The sequence below is a fragment of the Gorilla gorilla genome, chromosome 5, assembly GCF_029281585.2.
Source record: "Gorilla gorilla gorilla isolate KB3781 chromosome 5, NHGRI_mGorGor1-v2.1_pri, whole genome shotgun sequence".
In the NCBI taxonomy this organism is placed as follows: domain Eukaryota; kingdom Metazoa; phylum Chordata; class Mammalia; order Primates; family Hominidae; genus Gorilla; species Gorilla gorilla.
In genome coordinates this window covers 60,830,421-60,848,173 of record NC_073229.2, presented here as the reverse complement: position 1 = coordinate 60,848,173, position 17,753 = coordinate 60,830,421, and the positions used below count along the sequence as shown (strand labels likewise).

Here is a 17,753-nt window from a genome sequence, read left to right as displayed (position 1 = left end):
GTACAGACTAAACGTGGGGAAAAGAAGTAAAAAGTGTGGAAGAGAAAGTACAGGACACTGGGTCTGTCCCCACCCCAATTCCCTTACAAGTAATGGAGCCGGGGATGGAAATAAATGACGTCCAAGGCCTTTTCCAGTTCTGACTTTGGGAAACGGGGAGGGCACTTCCGCAGGAGGGAGGACTAAGGGAAGAGGAAAGGGCGGCGCAAAGAAGGAGGTGCTGCGTCGCCAAGGTGGCATCCTCGGCTCCGCCCCGGCGCTCTCCCAGGGCCCCTAGCTTTCCGCTGGGTCGGGCGGAAATGAGCCGTGGCTTTTGGCTGGCGGAGCCGCTGGCAGGGACCGGGCCCCACCCTGCCCCAGTGGCTGCCGACTCACGCGGGTGCAGCTCTGTTCCGCAGAGGCACGCCCCCTCCCGTCTCTCCGTCTCGACCCCCTCGCGGGGCCCAGGTGGGGCCCAAGTCGCCGCCAGCGTCTGTGCCGCGTCCCTTGCTCTGTGAAGGACAGGCCTCGCGCCAGGACCCCGGTGGACTTCTGAGGTGGCCAGAGCCCCACCGCGGCCCCTTGCTTCTCCTTCCCTGCCCACTTGCCCATCGAGCCTCGCGCTCACCCGACCTCGGTCCCCCATCCTGCCGTGCCTCGGGGTTCTAGCTTATGGGGCCTAATTCCCCCTCCCCCACCTTACCGCGCGCCCCTGGCTTCTCCAATCTCCAACCTCGGTCCCCCAAGCCCCTCACCTACCTGGTCTGTGCACCCTGCCCTGGGTCTCGCGGCGCCCGCACCAGCCCTCTTGTTCCAGTTGCTCCAGTCGGAGGCGCCTCCAACCCACCAGTGCCTCCTCCTAGTCCATCGCGCCTTGCCCTCCCACTCCACCACCAGTTCTCAGGTCTCTTAACTCTGCGATCTCGGGACTCTTAACTTGGGTCTCACACTCCCATGCTCCAATCCTTAGAGACAGCACCCCTTTTCACACACACACGATCTCCCTCCCAAACATACCCCTCTGGGCTCCACATACCCCATAGGTTGCTGCCTGTTCCAAGGCCTTGGGATTCACTTGTAACTCCAAGGCTGCCCTGCCCCCACTAGTCCACCCACTGTTCCATACCAACCCACTCCAGGCCACAGGGTCTTGGGGACCTTCCTTTTAGCCCCCAAATTTTGTGTTCTTTCACAACAAACACCCCAGTGTTCTCTGCTTAGGCCTGCCCCCACCCAGTGTGCAGCATGCAACTCCTGGGCCTGGCTTTACCCCACCCCGCCTGACGGCTGTTGCCATTTGCTTCCCCACCTCCTGGATATCTTTGATTTTCTGACCTCTCCTTCCTCTAGCTTGTCTGTTCTCTTTTCCTTGTGTGCTCCAGGTGCCAGGATGGTGGGAGAACTCCGCTACAGGGAATTCAGGGTGCCCCTGGGGCCTGGCTTACATGCCTATCCTGATGAGCTGATCCGCCAGCGAGTGGGCCATGATGGGCATCCTGAGTACCAGATCCGTTGGCTCATCCTGCGGCGTGGTGATGAGGGGGACGGGGGCTCTGGCCAAGTGGACTGCAAGGCTGAGCACATCCTGCTGTGGATGTCCAAGGATGAGATCTATGCCAACTGCCACAAGATGCTGGACGAGGATGGCCAGGTCATCGGGCCCTCCCAGGAGTCTGTAGGGGAGGTTGGGGCCCTGGACAAATCTGTGCTGGAGGAGATGGAAACTGATGTGAAGTCCCTCATTCAGAGAGCCCTTCGGCAGCTGGAGGAGTGTGTGGGCACCATCCCTCCTGCTCCTCTACTTCACACTGTCCACGTGCTCAGCGCCTATGCCAGCATTGAGCCCCTCACTGGAGTATTCAAGGACCCAAGGGTCCTGGACTTGCTCATGCACATGTTGAGTAGTCCCGATTATCAGATTCGCTGGAGTGCAGGCCGGATGATACAAGCCCTGTCCTCCCATGACGCTGGTGAGGGGCAGTGTGGGGAGGAAGGGAAAGCAGGAGAAGGGCTGGGTCGGCTCAGGGACTCACAGGACACTGTGGCAGGAGCCTCTGATCTCATCAGTACGTAAATGATTCTGTTGCCCTTCTCTTAGAGTTGGAAGAAAAGGAGGTGGGAATGGGAGTGAGGGTGGGGGTTAGCTGCCAAAAGAGGAAAGACTATCTTCAAGAACCTCATATTAATTAGTTGCTTTTTATGCAAAGGAAGAATTTAGAGTTTAGACTATTGTAGATCGTGTTTATGTGCGTGTGTGTGTGTATGCGTATAAGTTAGCAAATTTTAGCTTTTGAAGCAAATCAGTTCTTTCTCATTGTGTGGTGGCAAAAGGATTGGATTGAAAGAGTAGAGGGTCTAAGATTTCTAGGAAGGGTGAGATTAGGGAGAAGTTACCAACTGAGGTGTGGGTTACAGGGACCCGGACTCAGATCCTTCTGTCACTGAGCCAACAAGAAGCCATTGAGAAACACCTGGATTTTGACAGCCGCTGTGCTCTGCTAGCACTGTTTGCACAGGCCACGCTCTCTGAACACCCCATGTCTTTCGAGGGCATTCAGCTACCACAGGTAACCTTTGGGGGTGTAAGGTGGGGGGAACTTGTGAACAAGATCTGGGGTCCAGGCCTTTGCACCTATCTGCAGAGGATGGTATGGAGAGAGGGGCTTAAACTGGGACAAGGTGGATATAGGCCAAAGGTTGTATCCCACAGGTCCCAGGAAGGGTGCTCTTCTCCCTGGTGAAGCGGTATTTGCATGTCACCTCGCTCCTGGATCAGCTGAACGACAGTGCTGCGGAGCCAGGAGCCCAGAACACCTCTGCTCCTGAGGAGTTGAGTGGGGAGAGGGGTCAACTGGAGCTGGAGTTCAGTATGGCCATGGGCACCCTGATCTCGGAGCTGGTGCAAGCCATGCGCTGGGACCAGGCCTCAGACAGACCAAGGAGCTCAGCACGGTCCTCCAGTTCCATCTTCCAGCCTCAGCTGGCAGATGTGAGCCCAGGGCGCCCCGCTGCCCAGGCTCAGCCCTCCTTCAGGAGGTCAAGACGTTTTCGCCCTCGTTCTGAGTTCGCAAGTGGCAATACCTATGCCTTGTATGTGCGGGACACACTGCAGCCGGGGATGCGAGTGCGGATGCTGGATGATTATGAGGAGATCAGTGCCGGGGATGAGGGCAAGTTTCGGCAGAGCAACAACGGTGTGCCTCCTGTGCAGGTGAGTGGCACATGGTGGTGGGATACTGTTGGGGGTCTATTTGGGGTAGGGCAGAGCTGGGACTTCTATACGGGGGGGCTCCAGCAGGCCACCCAAAGAGAAAGCTTTCGGTAAGATTGGGATGGTGAAAAGAGTCAGTAGTTTAGAGGGGGGCCATTCTGAGAGCTGGGAAAATCTGGGTTTAGGAGGCTGTGAAGTCAAGAAGACTCACACCTGGGAAGAAACTGATATAGCCAGACTCCTCCAAAGGTCAGGGTCAGGGAGATGGAGTGGTGGAGGCCAGAAGGAAGTGTGGGGGCATAAGCCATGAAAGACAGGGTGAGAGGAGAGACAGGCCCATCCCCCAAAGGAGAAGGCATCCTTTGTGTGTGTGTGTGTGTGTGTGTGTGTGTGTATTCTCCATATGCTGCTGTTTTGTTATGTGGAGGTTTTTCTAAAACCTGGCCAGGTGGTCACCCTGAGGACTATAAGTCCTCAGTACTGGGCCACAGCCAGTCATTTGTGAGTCCTCCCTTCCCCTTCCCTCTCTTTCTTTCCCTATCCTCCAGGTATTTTGGGAGTCAACAGGCCGCACCTATTGGGTGCACTGGCACATGCTGGAGATCTTGGGCTTTGAGGAAGACATTGAGGACATGGTTGAGGCTGATGAGTACCAAGGGGCAGTGGCCAGTAGAGTCCTGGGTAGAGGTGAGCTCAGGGAGGAAGCAAGGGTCAGCTCTGAGCAGAGGAATGGTGGTCCTGCTGAGTTGCTAGTGACATCCTTGTGCCCCTCGGCCCATTTTCACAGCCCTGCCTGCCTGGCGCTGGAGGCCCATGACAGAACTCTATGCTGTGCCTTATGTGCTGCCTGAGGATGAGGACACTGAGGAGTGTGAACACCTGACCCTGGCTGAGTGGTGGGAACTCCTCTTCTTCATCAAGAAGCTGGATGGACCTGACCATCAGGAGGTTCTCCAGATCCTCCAGGAGAACCTAGATGGGGAGGTAGAGCCAGCCTGGAGACACTCAGAGGTTGGAGGGCTCTATTGCAAGGGCTGGACTGTATAGAGCATTTGGAAGGCTCAGGATGAAAAGTGGAGGTCAGAGAGTGGAAGGGGCTGCAGAGGAGGGGTCTGGAATTTTCAGAGGTGGGAGGATGAGCTGTTTGGGAGGAGCCAGCTGCCAGCTGTGAGAGGATCAGGATGGAGGGTATGTGTGCAGAGAGACCCCCACCCCTACCAAGTGCTCCCTGGGGCCTCTGTGTCGGCAGGGCTGTCTGCAGTGAGAGCTTCTCCTTGATGGCAGATTCTGGACGATGAGATCCTAGCTGAACTGGCCGTGCCCATAGAATTGGCCCAGGACTTGCTGCTGACTCTGCCACAGCGACTCAATGACAGTGCCCTCAGGGACCTGATCAACTGCCATGTCTACAAGAAGTATGGGCCTGAAGCCCTAGCAGGGAACCAAGCCTACCCATCCCTTCTGGAAGCCCAAGAAGATGTCCTCCTGCTCGAAGCGCAGGCCCAGGCTAAGGACTCAGAAGATGCAGCCAAAGCGGAAGGTGGGTGCCAGACACAGCAGCTGAGCTGACACACCTTCAGGGCAGTAGCACAGGAGAGATGTCTGTGCTGATTTTTATGCAATCCTTTCTGGAAGCGATGCCACCTTAGAAGCTGCAACTTAGAGAGAAGCAACAAATGGAGAAGCAGGCATTGTGTTCCCTCAAAGAATGAAGGAGGATGTAAAGTTAGAAAATTGCAAGAGAATTTTGAAGACTTAAAAAAGCCCCCACATTTAGCTTTTTCTCTTGTACAGAAACATATTCCATGCTTTGAAATAAAGGGAAGTGCTCTCCTGTTTTCAGATGAAGCTACTTTGCTATTTTAAGAATATAAAGGCCGGGCATGGTGGCTCACGCCTGTAATCCCAGCACTTTGGAAGGCCAAGGCAGGTGGATCATGAGGTCAAGAGATCGAGATCATCCTGCCTAACATGGTGAAACCCCATCTCTACTAAAACTACAAAAAAAAAAAATTAGCCGGGCGTGGTGGTGGGCACCTGTAGTCCCAGCTACTGGAGGCTGAGGCAGGAGAATGGCGTGAACCCAGGAGGCGGAGGTTGCAGTGAGCCGAGATCATGCCACTGCACTCCAGCCTGGGTGACAGAGCGAGACGCCGTCTCAAAGAAAAAAAAAAAAAAGAATATAAAATTTGTCATGAAGCTGTCTTACAATGACATTCAGAGATTAGATCCCCAAACCTAACTTTTAGGGGGATTAAAAAATTTAAAACATTTTTTAGGAGAAATTAGAGAAAAAGATTGAGAGTTATGAATCTATTTCTGAGCCTTCACATTACTAACAATGGCCAACTCCTGTGACTCTCCCCTTCCTGTAGCAAAAGAACCCCCATCTCAGAGTCCCAACACTCCCCTGCAGCGTCTGGTGGAGGGTTATGGTCCAGCTGGGAAAATCCTCCTGGATCTAGAGCAAGCCCTCAGCTCGGAGGGGACCCAGGAGAACAAGGTCAAGCCACTCCTGCTGCAGCTGAAGCGGCAGCCGCAGCCCTTCCTGGCACTGATGCAGAGCCTGGACACTCCGGAGACTAACAGGACCCTGCACCTGACCGTGCTGAGGTGAGAGCGTGGTGACAGGTGGGATCTCTGAGGGCAAAGGGGGTCCATGAGAATGGCTACACATTTCTCTGCCCCCAGAATCCTGAAGCAGCTGGTGGACTTCCCCGAGGCACTGCTGCTCCCCTGGCACGAGGCCGTGGATGCCTGCATGGCCTGCCTGCGGTCCCCAAACACTGATCGAGAGGTACCCCTGCCCTGCTCTGGGGAGAGGCTGGGGGAGAGGATAAAGGCAGCCACTGGCAAGGCACACCTGCTGGGCAAGGCTCTGGAGGGCGTGATAGAGCCTTTGAGCTCTTGGTTTGAGTTTTGCTTTTAAAATTGAATTTTATTTTTTTTAAATAGGTAATACATTCACATGGTTCACAAATCAAAACGCTCTAACAAGGTATACACTGAGAATTCTTGCTCTCACCCAAATCTCTGTTCTCCCAGTGTCCCCCACACACCCCTTACTGGTAACTACTTGTATTAATTTATGTATCTTTCCCATGTTCCCTTATGCAAATATAAGCAAACCCAAATGTGTGATCTTGCCACTCTCTTTTTTACGCAAAAGGATATGGAGATATTATTACATAAAACATTAAGAGCTTCAATAGCTCCATTTTTGGCTGGGCCTGTGGGAGAAAGGGGGATGAAGGAGGCAGAGGGCCCATCACATACCAGAGTCCCTTGCAAGAGCTACAGAGAAGTCCTGGGCACAGAAGGCTTCAGAGAACTAGGGTCATGGTGACAGTAGGTATTTGCAGTGTGGCTATATTTTTGGCTGTTACCTAGAATTTACTTTCTAAGGCAGGCTCATTGGGTATACACACACAAACCCAGTCCCTGTCAGCCCCTTCCCAGCCATCCAGGTGTCTGTGCCTGAACATCTCAAAACACAGCCCTACAACTGGTTTTTGGGACAGTGGGGCCTGGATGAAAGAACCCAGGGATGCTCTCTGCAGTTTTTGCCAATATAATCAGCAGCCTAGAACCCTAGAGTAGCAGGGCATCTTGTGCCCTTTTCCATTTTGGTTTGTCTTTGGTTCTCTAACCACCTGGCTCTTGTGTCTCCCCATCCCTGTCTTTTCACTTCCTCACTCTGCCTTGCTCACTGTAGCACCCCCCAGCACCCAGTACACAGAGTACACAGTGGGTACCTGCTACTGCAGGTGCCCTTGTGGCCCTCGCCCTGTCTTCATTCATCTCCTCCCTTATGTCCCCACCCAGGTGCTCCAGGAACTGATTTTCTTCCTGCACCGCCTGACCTCAGTGAGCAGGGACTATGCCGTGGTGCTGAATCAGCTGGGAGCAAGAGACGCCATCTCCAAGGCCCTGGAAAAGCACCTGGGAAAGCTGGAGCTGGCTCAGGAGCTGCGGGACATGGTGTTCAAGTGTGAGAAGCATGCCCACCTCTACCGCAAACTCATCACCAACATCCTGGGAGGCTGCATCCAGGTCAGGAGGAAGGGGAGCTTGTGGGCTTAGAGTGGCATCAGAATATGAAACCCAAGCAGTGGCGGGTAAGGGCTGTGTTCCCATGGCTGGGAACAGCAGGTGACTCTAGTGACCCTGGGGCATTTGTTCACCTTCCCCTCTTCCCCATCTGGGCCTGCTCTGCTGGTGCTGTAGAGGAAGTCCCACTGCTGCTTGGTCTCTCCTTCATCCGTGTTTCCGTGTGTGTCTCCGTGTTCCTTCTGCCCCTGTGCCCCTTCTCTCTGATATTCTGGCTGCAGATGGTGCTGGGCCAGATCGAAGACCACAGACGAACCCACCGGCCCATCAACATCCCTTTCTTTGATGTGTTCCTCAGATACCTGTGCCAGGGTTCGTGCCTGTTGCCGTGTTGCTCCACCTCCCCACACCTATGTCTGTTTCCCCTCTACACCCTACCTGGCTGTGACCACCACCCCTTCCCACTTGCTTCCAGGCTCCAGTGTGGAAGTGAAGGAGGACAAGTGCTGGGAGAAGGTGGAGGTGTCCTCCAATCCGCACCGGGCCAGCAAGCTGACGGACCACAACCCCAAGACCTACTGGGAGTCCAATGGCAGCGCTGGCTCCCACTACATCACCCTGCACATGCGCCAGGGCATCCTCATCAGGTAACGCTCCCACGCATGTGCTTTGCCTCACACCTATGCTTTCCTGTGACGCCCCTGTGTTTGTTTTGGGGGAAGCACCACCCCCTGGACTTGGCCATGGGCCCTGTCTACAAGTTCCAAATGGTTTTTCCTCCCCGCTCCCAGGCAACTGACTCTGCTTGTGGCTAGTGAGGACTCGAGTTACATGCCGGCCCGAGTGGTGGTGTGCGGGGGTGATAGCACTAGCTCTCTTCACACGGAACTCAACTCGGTAGGACTCCAGGGCCATTAGCCATTACTCCACCCCTCACAGGATCTGCCCTCCTGCTTCTATCTGGCCCTATCCTACTTTTTTCTACTCCCACCTGTCTTGAGCCCCACAGAAAGTAGTGTCCTTTATCCCTGTGCTTGTGCCACCAGGCCCTGAACAATGAGGGTGGCATGAGGACAGCTTTGTCAGGACCCTACACATCCCAGGGCTGGGGAAGGGAGGGAAACAGTGAGGGGACTGGAGCCTAGAGCCAACTTGGCTCTGCATGTGTGGAGGTGACAGCTTTCTCTGCCCCCTGCCAGGTGAATGTGATGCCCTCTGCCAGCCGGGTGATCCTCCTGGAGAACCTGACCCGCTTCTGGCCCATCATCCAGATCCGCATAAAGCGCTGCCAGCAGGTGGGGCCAGGGATGTGGGGTGTGGCCCTGGGTAGGGGGCTCTGAGCCCCATAAAGGGACAGATCTTGAGCCAGAGGACCAGCCTGGGTCTCGAGCAGCTCCAGGGATGAGGTTCGAGGGCATAGCTGACCCCAGCCCATCCCAAGGAGGTGTGGGGCGAGTGAAGATAGTCCTGTGTGTGTTTCAGGGTGGCATTGATACGCGCATTCGGGGGTTAGAGATCCTAGGCCCCAAGCCCACGTTCTGGCCAGTGTTCCGGGAGCAGCTCTGTCGTCACACACGCCTCTTCTACATGGTTCGGGCACAGGCCTGGAGCCAGGACATGGCAGAGGACCGCAGGAGCCTCCTGCACCTGAGTTCTAGGTGTGTGAGAGTGTGCGTGTATGCTTGTGTCTGTGGGAAAGGTAAGGCTATTGCAAATAGCTGGCAGGCAGGGGTCCATAGAAGCTGTGAGATGGAGGTTTAATATGCGTGGGGAGGGGGCTGGAGTTTTCTGAGCTGTGGGAGGGGAAGAAAGGATAAAGAGAAAAGATTTCTCCAGTGGGCTGGGAATGGGATATACCAGTTAGCACAGAGCAGTTCTGAAGTACCAGGGGGACTTCGGTTTGGGTGCTGGGGTTAGCTGGCAGTCTTAGGAAGGGTGGACACTGAGATAACATATGCTTCAAGCCCCTGACACCTTCCTCCTCCATTCTCACCCCCAGACTCAACGGTGCTCTGCGCCAGGAGCAGAATTTTGCTGACCGCTTCCTCCCTGATGACGAGGCTGCCCAAGCTCTGGGCAAGACCTGCTGGGAGGCCCTGGTCAGCCCTGTGGTGCAGAACATCACCTCCCCTGGTAACCATCCTGACATCTGGACCCATTACTATCTCAGGGCTTGGTTCCACTAATTAGTTCCTTCTTGCTCTACCCTAGAACCACCTGGATTATGTCCTGGCCCTTTTGGCACCTGCATTTGTAATCCCAGTGCTGTCTTCTCACAGCCCAGGGGCTGCCCCCTTTCCCATGTCTCTCAAGTGTCAGGGGACACCATAAGTGCAGGAGGTGCCTTGTTACCCACTCCCTTTATCATTCTTCTTGTTTTTTTTTGAGACAGATTTTCGCTCGTTACCCACGCTGGAGTGCAATGGCATGATCTTGGCTCACTGCAACCTCTGCCTCCCAGGTTCAGGCAATTCTCCTGCCTCAGCTTCCCGAATAGCTGGGATTACAGGCATGCACCACCATGCCTGGCTAATTTTATTTTATTTTATTTTATTTTTTTGAGACAGAGTTTCGCTCTTGTTGCCTAGACTGGAGTGCAATGGCGCGGTCTCGGCTCACTGCAACCTCTGCCTCCAGGGTTCAAGTGATTCTTCTGCCTCACCCTCCCAAATAGCTGGGATTACAGGCATGGGCCACCATGCCCAGCTAATTTTGTATTTTTAGTAGAGATGGGGTTTCTCCATGTTGGTCAGGCTGGTCTCGAACTCCCAATCTCAGGTGATCCACCCACCTCAGTCTCCCAAAGTGCTGGGATTACAGGCATGAGCCACCGCGCCCGACCCACACCTGGCTAATTTTATATTTTTAGTAGAGGTGGGGTTTCTCCATGTTGGTCAGGCTGATCTCGAACTCCCGATCTCAGGTGATCCACTCACCTCAGCCTCCCAAAGTGCTGGGATTACAGGCATGAGCCACCGCGCCTGGCCTTTTCTATTTTTTTATGTTTATTTCTTATTTTTAAAGATGGGGTCCTGCTATGTTGACCAGGCCAGTCTTGAACTCCTGCCTCAAGCGATCCTCTCATCTCAGCCTCCCAAAGTGCTGGGATTACAGGCGTAAACCACCCTCCCTGGCCCCCCTTCCTTGTATCATTCCGTCCAGTTGCTCTATCTCCACACTCCTGTTCAGCCCAACCACTCCCACTTCCCTGCAGACATGGCTGTGCCTTGGTTTGTTTATCTCACCTTCTAGATGAGGATGGCATTAGCCCCCTGGGTTGGCTGCTGGACCAGTACCTGGAGTGTCAGGAAGCTGTCTTCAACCCCCAGAGCCGCGGCCCAGCTTTCTTCTCGCGGGTGCGCCGTCTCACTCACCTGCTGGTGCATGTCGAGCCCTGTGAGGCACCCCCTCCTGTGGTGGCCACTCCTCGGCCCAGTGAGTAGTGGAGATTCAGGTGGGGAGCTCTAGTCAGGAGCATTTTCCTGGGCCCCACGTGTACACCACAGGCTTCTGTCCATCCCCATCCTTCCCCTCCCTATGGGGTCAGCCTGTTCATCTTCCAGGTTTGTGTCACCTCCATCCATGAACATCATTTTGGGTGGCAGCATGTCAGGAAAGGCCTCAGGGAACCCCCTTGGATGGGGACTTGGGAGTGGAGGGGCTGCACCCTCCTTGCCTCTGCCACTTTCTTGGTCTCTACAGAAGGCAGAAACAGAAGCCACGACTGGAGCTCCTTGGCTACCCGGGGCCTTCCAAGCAGCATCATGAGAAACCTGACGCGCTGTTGGCGGGCCGTGGTGGAGAAGCAGGTGGGCAGGAGCAGGCCTGCAGGAGAGAGGGGACACCATAATGGTGGCATGTTGGGTTGTGTCTTCATGCTCCTGCCCCTTCCTTCCAGGTGAACAATTTTCTGACCTCATCCTGGCGGGATGATGACTTTGTGCCACGCTACTGTGAGCACTTTAATATTCTGCAGAACTCAAGCTCTGAACTGTTTGGGCCTCGGGCAGCCTTCTTGCTGGCGCTGCAAAATGGCTGTGCGGGAGCCTTGCTGAAGCTCCCTTTTCTCAAAGCTGCCCACGTAAGCCTCTACCCTTGCCTCATCCTTGGGTCTGTTCCGACAAACTCTCCCTTCCTCACCTCCTCCAAATGACCCACCCTTCCATTCCCATTCTATGATGAACATATGTTAGTATATAGCCATGTTATAAGAAGTTTAAAAAATTGGGCCGGGCGCGGTGGCTCATGCCTGTAATCCCAGCACTTTGGGAGGCCGAGGCAGGCAGATCATCTGAGGGCAGGAGTTTGAGGCCAGCCTGGCCAACATGGCCAAACCCCGTCTCTACTAAAAATACAAAAATTAGCCAGGCATGGTGGCACATGCCTGTATTCCCAGCTACTTGGGAGGCTGAGGCAGGAGAATCGTTTGAACCCGGGAGGTGGAGGTTGCAGTTGCAGTCAGCCGAGATTGCACCACTGCACTCCAGCCTGCGTGACAGAGCTAGACTCATCTCAAAAAAACAAAAAAAAAACCCCACAATTGATGAGCTAAAATGCAAGAAGCACCCTGGAAAGCAGGGTACAGAGCAGCAGGAGCATGAGGCTCCTTGTGTAGCCTCCAGTCCTAGTTTATCAGTGACACTGCATCAGGACCATCTTTGTGTATGTAACTTACCTCCTTGTGTCCGTCTTTCTTTCTCTCTTTCTCCCTTCCTGCCTTCCTTCCTTCCTTCCCTCCTTCTCTCCCTCCCTCCCTCCTTCCTTCTCTATTTCTCTCTTTCTCTTTCTTTCCTTCTCTCTTTCTTCTTCCTTTTTTTTTTTTTTTTTTTTTGAGACAGAGTCTCGCTCTGTCGCCCAGGCTGGAGTGCAGTGGCTCGATCTCAGCTCACCACAACCTCCGCCTCCCAGGTTGAAGCGATTCTCCTGCCTCAACTTCCCAAGTAGCTGGGATTACAGGCGCATGCTACCACACCCAGCCAATTTTTGTATTTTTAGTAGAGACGGAGTTTCACCACCTTGGTCAGACTGGTCTCGAACTTCTGACCTCGTGATCCGCCCGCCTCAGCCTCCCAAAGTGTTGGGATTACAGGCATGAGCCACCTCTCCCTTCCCTTCCCCTTCCCTTCCCTTCCCCTTGCCTTCCCTCCCCCTTCCCTTCCCTTCCCTTCCCTCCCCTCTTTTCCTCTCCTTTCTTTTTCTTTCTCTCCCTTTCTTTCTTTTCTTTCTCTTTCTTTACTTCTTTCTTAACAGGGTCTTACTCCCTCCCACACTGGGGTGCAGTGGTGCAGTCACAGCTCACTGCAGCCTCAACCTCTTGGGCTCAGGTGGTCCTCTCAGCCTTCTGGGTAGCTGGGACCATAGGCGTGTGCCACCATGCCCAGCTAATTTTTTCGTATTTTTAGTAGAGATGGGGTTTTGCCATGTTGCCCAGGCTGGTCTCCAACTCCTGGGTTCAAGCCATCTGCCTGTCTCGGCCTCCCAAAGTGCTGGAATTACAGGCGTGAACTGTGCCTGGTCTTATTTTCTCATTTTGAATGATTATTATTAGTTTGATTTTTTAGACACAATGTGAAAAGACACTTTCCATAATTGTTAATATTGCTAATTTGTACAATGGTTAATGATCTTATAAAATAGTTGTATGAAAGCACCAACCACCTTAGAAAGCTGCCAGCATTCATATCTACTTTCCAGACCCTGGTCCCTCCTCCCCACTCACCTGCTCTGCTCGCTCATTCATGGCTTTCCTGTGCTCTGCCATTGCTCAGGTGAGTGAGCAGTTCGCCCGGCACATTGACCAGCAGATCCAGGGCAGCCGGATCGGTGGAGCCCAGGAAATGGAGAGGCTGGCACAGCTGCAGCAATGCCTGCAAGCTGTCCTGATTTTCTCCGGCTTGGAGATAGCCACCACTTTTGAACATTATTACCAGTGAGTGTGGACCTAAGGAGCAGGAGCTGGCGGGAGGCAGGATGATGGTGGCAGAGCCAGCTCATGGGCCTGGAAGTCTGGGATAGAGGCAGGCTGGAGCCTTGGAGTGGGAGGCTGGGCCACACTGGTGCCCACACTGAGGCTTGGCCCGGGCTGCATGCACTGCAGGCACTACATGGCGGACCGTCTCCTGGGCGTGGTCTCGAGCTGGCTGGAGGGGGCCGTGCTGGAGCAGATCGGTCCCTGCTTCCCCAACCGCCTCCCCCAGCAGATGTTGCAGAGCCTGAGCACCTCTAAGGAGCTGCAGCGCCAGTTCCACGTCTACCAGCTCCAGCAGCTGGATCAGGAACTCCTAAAGCTGGAGGATACAGAGAAGAAAATACAGGTGAGTGCCTTGGAAGGGATAAGCAAATGAGAGGGTAGGGGGAAGAGGGGCGTGGAGCAGACTGGAGGAGGCCATGGCATCTGGGAACCCTGTGCTCCTTCAGGTGGGCCTTGGGGCCAGTGGCAAGGAGCACAAGAGCGAGAAGGAAGAGGAAGCTGGGGCAGCAGCAGTGGTGGATGTGGCGGAGGGAGAGGAGGAAGAGGAGGAGAATGAGGACCTCTACTATGAAGGGGCAATGCCAGAAGTGTCTGTGCTTGTCCTGTCCCGACACTCCTGGCCTGTTGCCTCAATCTGCCACACACTGAACCCCAGAACCTGCCTGCCCTCCTACCTGAGGGGCACTTTGAACAGATACTCCAACTTCTACAACAAGAGTGAGCAGCCAGGCAGAGGGACTGGGGACTGGGGAGAGGGTGGGCTGCTAGGAAAGGACCTGGGGTTGGGGGCAGACCCTGATGTTGGGAGGCTTGATGTAAAAAGAGATAGTCTTTGGCTGGGCACGGTGCTCACGCCTGTAATCCCAGCACTTTGGGAGGCCGAGGCAGGCGGATCACTTGAGGTCAGGAGTTCAAGACCAGCCTTGGCCAACATGGTGAAACCTGGTCTCTGCTAAAAATACAGAAATTAGCCAGGTGTGGTGGTGCGTGCCTGTAGTCCCAGCTACTCGGGAGGCTGAGGCAGGAGAATCACTTCAACCCACAGGCCGATGTTGCAGTGAGCCGAGATCGTGCCACTGCACTTTAGCCTGGGCGACAGCGAGACTCCATCTCAAAAAAAAAAAAAAAAAAGAGTTGGTCTTTTAATTTAAATTTTTAATTTTTGTTTTCGTAGATTCAGGGAGAGATAGTCTTTAGGGATAAGAATTCCCTAGGCCATGGGAAAAACAGTGGTTTTGAGAAGAAAGGGCAGGAGCTTGGTGGCTGGGGGTGGCAGGTGCTGTCAGATACCTGATCCCCAGACCATTGCCTTTTCTGTTCTAAAATAAGACCTGGGAATCTCTTTGTGGGTGACGGGGAGGATGGAGGCAGGAGGCACCTGAGGCCACCAGATATGAGTAGGTGTCTGGCTCTTTTCTGGTCAGTCACCTGTCATCCTAAACTCCCCATTGGGAGCTGATCCCTGAGCTGGCATCAACACAGGAGGGGGAAGAGGCTCAGACCTGTGGTCAGGGAGCCTCCTAATAGGGGAGACATTGTTTCCTGTCATAATATTCCAGCTTGATAAGAGCCCCAGTCCTTCCTCCCTTCATGGTTTTGTCTCCCTAAAAACACATGGGGCAATCCTCAAAGGCACTGATGAGAACCTGCTTGGCACCAGGCTAGGCATAGGATAGCTCCCAGATACCTGAGGCTTGCCATAGAGGCAGGCCCAGAGAAGGCTGAGATCTGGAAGCTCAGACCAGAAGCCCCAGTGTCCATAAATGCTGGGGTCACACGCCCTGCAGAGATAAACAGAGCGTGACCAGCATGCACCCTCCCTCCAACACCAACTCCCTCCTTTCACCTGCTCTTTGTCTCCCTCCCCCTTCCTGGTCCAGGTCAGAGCCACCCTGCCCTTGAGCGAGGCTCACAGAGGCGACTGCAGTGGACGTGGCTGGGCTGGGCTGAGCTGCAGTTTGGGAACCAGACCCTGCATGTGTCCACCATGCAGATGTGGCTACTGCTGTATCTCAACGACCTGAAGGTGGCCCAGCCCCGCTGCACCTCTCTCCTGTCTCCCACTTTGTCCCTTGCCTCTCTTCCCGAAACCTTGACTCCCTCTGCTTCTTCCCTCCATCCTCTTCTCTCCACTCCTTGGGGAGGCCCTGAATGTCTCCCATCTGTTCTCTGAAGGCGGTCTCTGTGGAGAGTCTGCTGGCGCTCTCAGGGCTCTCCGCAGACATGCTCAATCAGGCGATTGGGCCCCTCACCTCTTCAAGAGGCCCCCTGGACCTTCACGAGCAAAAGGATATACCAGGAGGTATGCACTTAGGGCCAGAGGGGCCTCTGCTCTGAGGTAGGGCCAGGCTCCTCGTGGGCTCTCCACTGAGTGAGTGATCAGCGTTTATTTCAGGGGTCCTCAAGATTCGAGATGGCAGCAAGGAACCCAGGTCGAGATGGGACATTGTGCGGCTCATCCCACCTCAGACGTACCTGCAAGCTGAGGGTGAAGAGGGCCGGAACTTGGAGAAGAGACGGAATCTTCTGAACTGCCTCATCGTCCGAATCCTCAAGGCCCATGGAGATGAGGGGCTGCACATTGACCAGCTTGTCTGTCTGGTAGGCAGGGGTGGGCACAATGGGTGACAGATCTTTGCTGGGGTTGGGGGAGCAGTCTACAGGACAAAGTGGGTCCACGTGTGGTGAGGCACCTGGTTCACTATGTAGCCTGTAGGAGTGTGAGGAGTGAGGTCGGGATGTACCTGGTGTCCTTGTGGCGTCCTGTCCTAGCAGCTTGTGGTTGGAGTGGAAGCTCAAGCAAGGAGGGGTCAGCTGCCTCTAAACTACCGCTTCTCCCTTCCTCCCCCACACCAGGTGCTGGAGGCTTGGCAGAAAGGCCCGTGTCCTCCCAGGGGTTTGGTCAGCAGCCTTGGTAAGGGGTCTGCCTGCAGCAGCACTGACGTCCTCTCCTGCATCCTACACCTCCTGGGCAAAGGCACGCTGAGACGCCATGACGACCGGCCCCAGGTGCTGTCCTATGCAGTCCCTGTGACTGTCATGGAGCCTCACACTGAGTCCCTGAACCCAGGCTCCTCAGGCCCCAACCCACCCCTCACCTTCCATACCCTGCAGATTCGCTCCCGGGGTGTGCCCTATGCCTCCTGCACTGCCACCCAGAGCTTCTCTACCTTCCGGTAGCCCTAGACTTGGGGTCAGGGGAAGGTAGAGCTGGAGCTTTTACAGAAATAAAACCCAAGAGTTTGATTATATGACGTGTGTGTTTGGCGACTGCTAGAGATTTGAGTGGGGAGGTGGAAGGGCTCTCCTTGCTGGTGGGGAAGGAGCCCTTGGCACTGAGGCTGTCGCGTGATATGCCAAGGGTCTTGTTAGGGTGAGGATGGTAGACTGAGAGAAAGGCAGAGGGAGTCAGGTGCGACTTAGCACCCCCTCTAGACAGAGAGATTGAGAGGACCAGGCAGGATGATGGCACTCAGCCCCTTCTCAGAGGGTGTGTGGTCAGAAGTGCTTTCATCTGGCAGGCTGGAGATCCAAGCCCAACTTGGCCACTCACCAGATGGTTTGTAACTTGGGCAGATTATCGAGCAGGGTTTAATTCTCCTCGTTTGTGGAACTGGCCCAGTCACTGTGGGACTGTGACAAGTAACAGGTATGGAAGCATTTGACGTGGTGAATGAAGGCATTGCCAGTGAGTCTTTATTTTGGCCACCATTGCCAACAGTGAATGTGGTTCCTTGGTGCCTTCCCTAAGTAAGACTGACATGATGAAGGTGAGGTCAGTGACCCCTGTGGCCACTGCAGGCACCCAGCAACCTGAATGTGTATTCTATCTGATGGCATAGGCCCAGAAAGAACTGTTCTAGCACAGTTCTTACTTCCACAAGCTCCTCCGTTTTGCCCCTTTCTTCCCCTCCTCTGCCTCCACCCCTTCTCTGTCCCTGCAGAGCTGCACATGCTGTCATCAAACTCCTACCCCTTGATTCTCAAAACAAGGGATTTGGAAGAACAAGAAAAAAAAAAGAAAGAAAGAAAAACTCCTACCCCTGCGGGCACGGCGCTATATGCACCTTTAGTCCCAGCTACTCGGGAAGCTGAGGTAGGAGGATCGCTTGAGCCCAGGAGTTCTGGGCTGCAGTGTGCTCTGCCATTCGGGTATCTGCACCAAGTTCAGCAACAATATGGTGAACTCCCAGGAGCAGGGGATCCCAGGTTGCCTAAGAAGGGGTGAACTGGCGGCTGGGCGTGGTGGCTCACGTCTGTAATCCCAGCACTTTGGGAGGTTGAGGTGGGCGGATCACGAGGTCAAGAGATTGAGACCATCCTGGCCAACATGGTAAAACCCCATCTCTACTAAAAATACAAAAATTAGCCAGGTGTGGTGGTGCACACCTGTAGTCCCAGCTACTTGGGAGGCTGAGGCAGGAGAATTGTTTGAACCCAGCAGGTGGAGGTTGCAGTGAGCCGAGATCGCTCCACTGCACTCCAGCCTGGCAACAGAGCAAGACTCCGTCTCAAAAATAAATAAATAAATAAATGAGTGAA

At 54.5% G+C, this 17,753-nt stretch overlaps 1 protein-coding gene across 5 annotated transcripts; it reads left to right on the top strand.

The window, feature by feature from the left end:
* The first annotated feature begins 84 nt into the window (after positions 1–84).
* On the top strand, positions 85–16,462 carry CUL7 (cullin 7). 5 transcript variants are annotated; one of them, XM_063707612.1, is made up of 26 exons: positions 85–447; positions 1,362–2,045; positions 2,395–2,546; positions 2,690–3,190; positions 3,739–3,877; positions 3,978–4,174; positions 4,475–4,730; positions 5,566–5,803; positions 5,882–5,987; positions 7,016–7,243; positions 7,522–7,612; positions 7,716–7,887; positions 8,032–8,137; positions 8,440–8,535; positions 8,723–8,898; positions 9,240–9,373; positions 10,493–10,675; positions 10,943–11,049; positions 11,139–11,321; positions 13,009–13,169; positions 13,338–13,554; positions 13,658–13,928; positions 15,092–15,237; positions 15,387–15,513; positions 15,595–15,812; positions 16,068–16,462. In XM_063707612.1, exons 1-26 carry the CDS (start codon positions 300–302, stop codon positions 16,389–16,391), a joined length of 5,361 nt encoding a protein of 1,786 aa, XP_063563682.1. In that variant the 5' UTR covers positions 85–299; the 3' UTR covers positions 16,392–16,462. The 5 variants fall into 5 exon arrangements, with proteins under 5 accessions (XP_063563682.1, XP_004044086.4, XP_063563683.1 ...); XM_004044038.5 differs by having other exon boundaries at positions 86–447; positions 15,607–15,812; XM_063707613.1 differs by having other exon boundaries at positions 89–447; positions 1,362–1,949.
* Positions 16,463–17,753: the final 1,291 nt, after the last annotated feature.

Bases quoted from the DNA above. Each gene is read 5' to 3' on its own strand.
- CUL7 (XM_063707612.1), top strand. From the start codon at position 300: ATGAGCCGTGGCTTTTGGCTGGCGGAGCCGCTGGCAGGGACCGGGCCC. The intron at 7,613-7,715 runs GTTCGTGCCTGT...ACTTGCTTCCAG, and splicing joins CCTCAGATACCTGTGCCAGG to GCTCCAGTGTGGAAGTGAAG. The intron at 8,899-9,239 runs GTGTGTGAGAGT...TCTCACCCCCAG, and splicing joins CTCCTGCACCTGAGTTCTAG to ACTCAACGGTGCTCTGCGCC.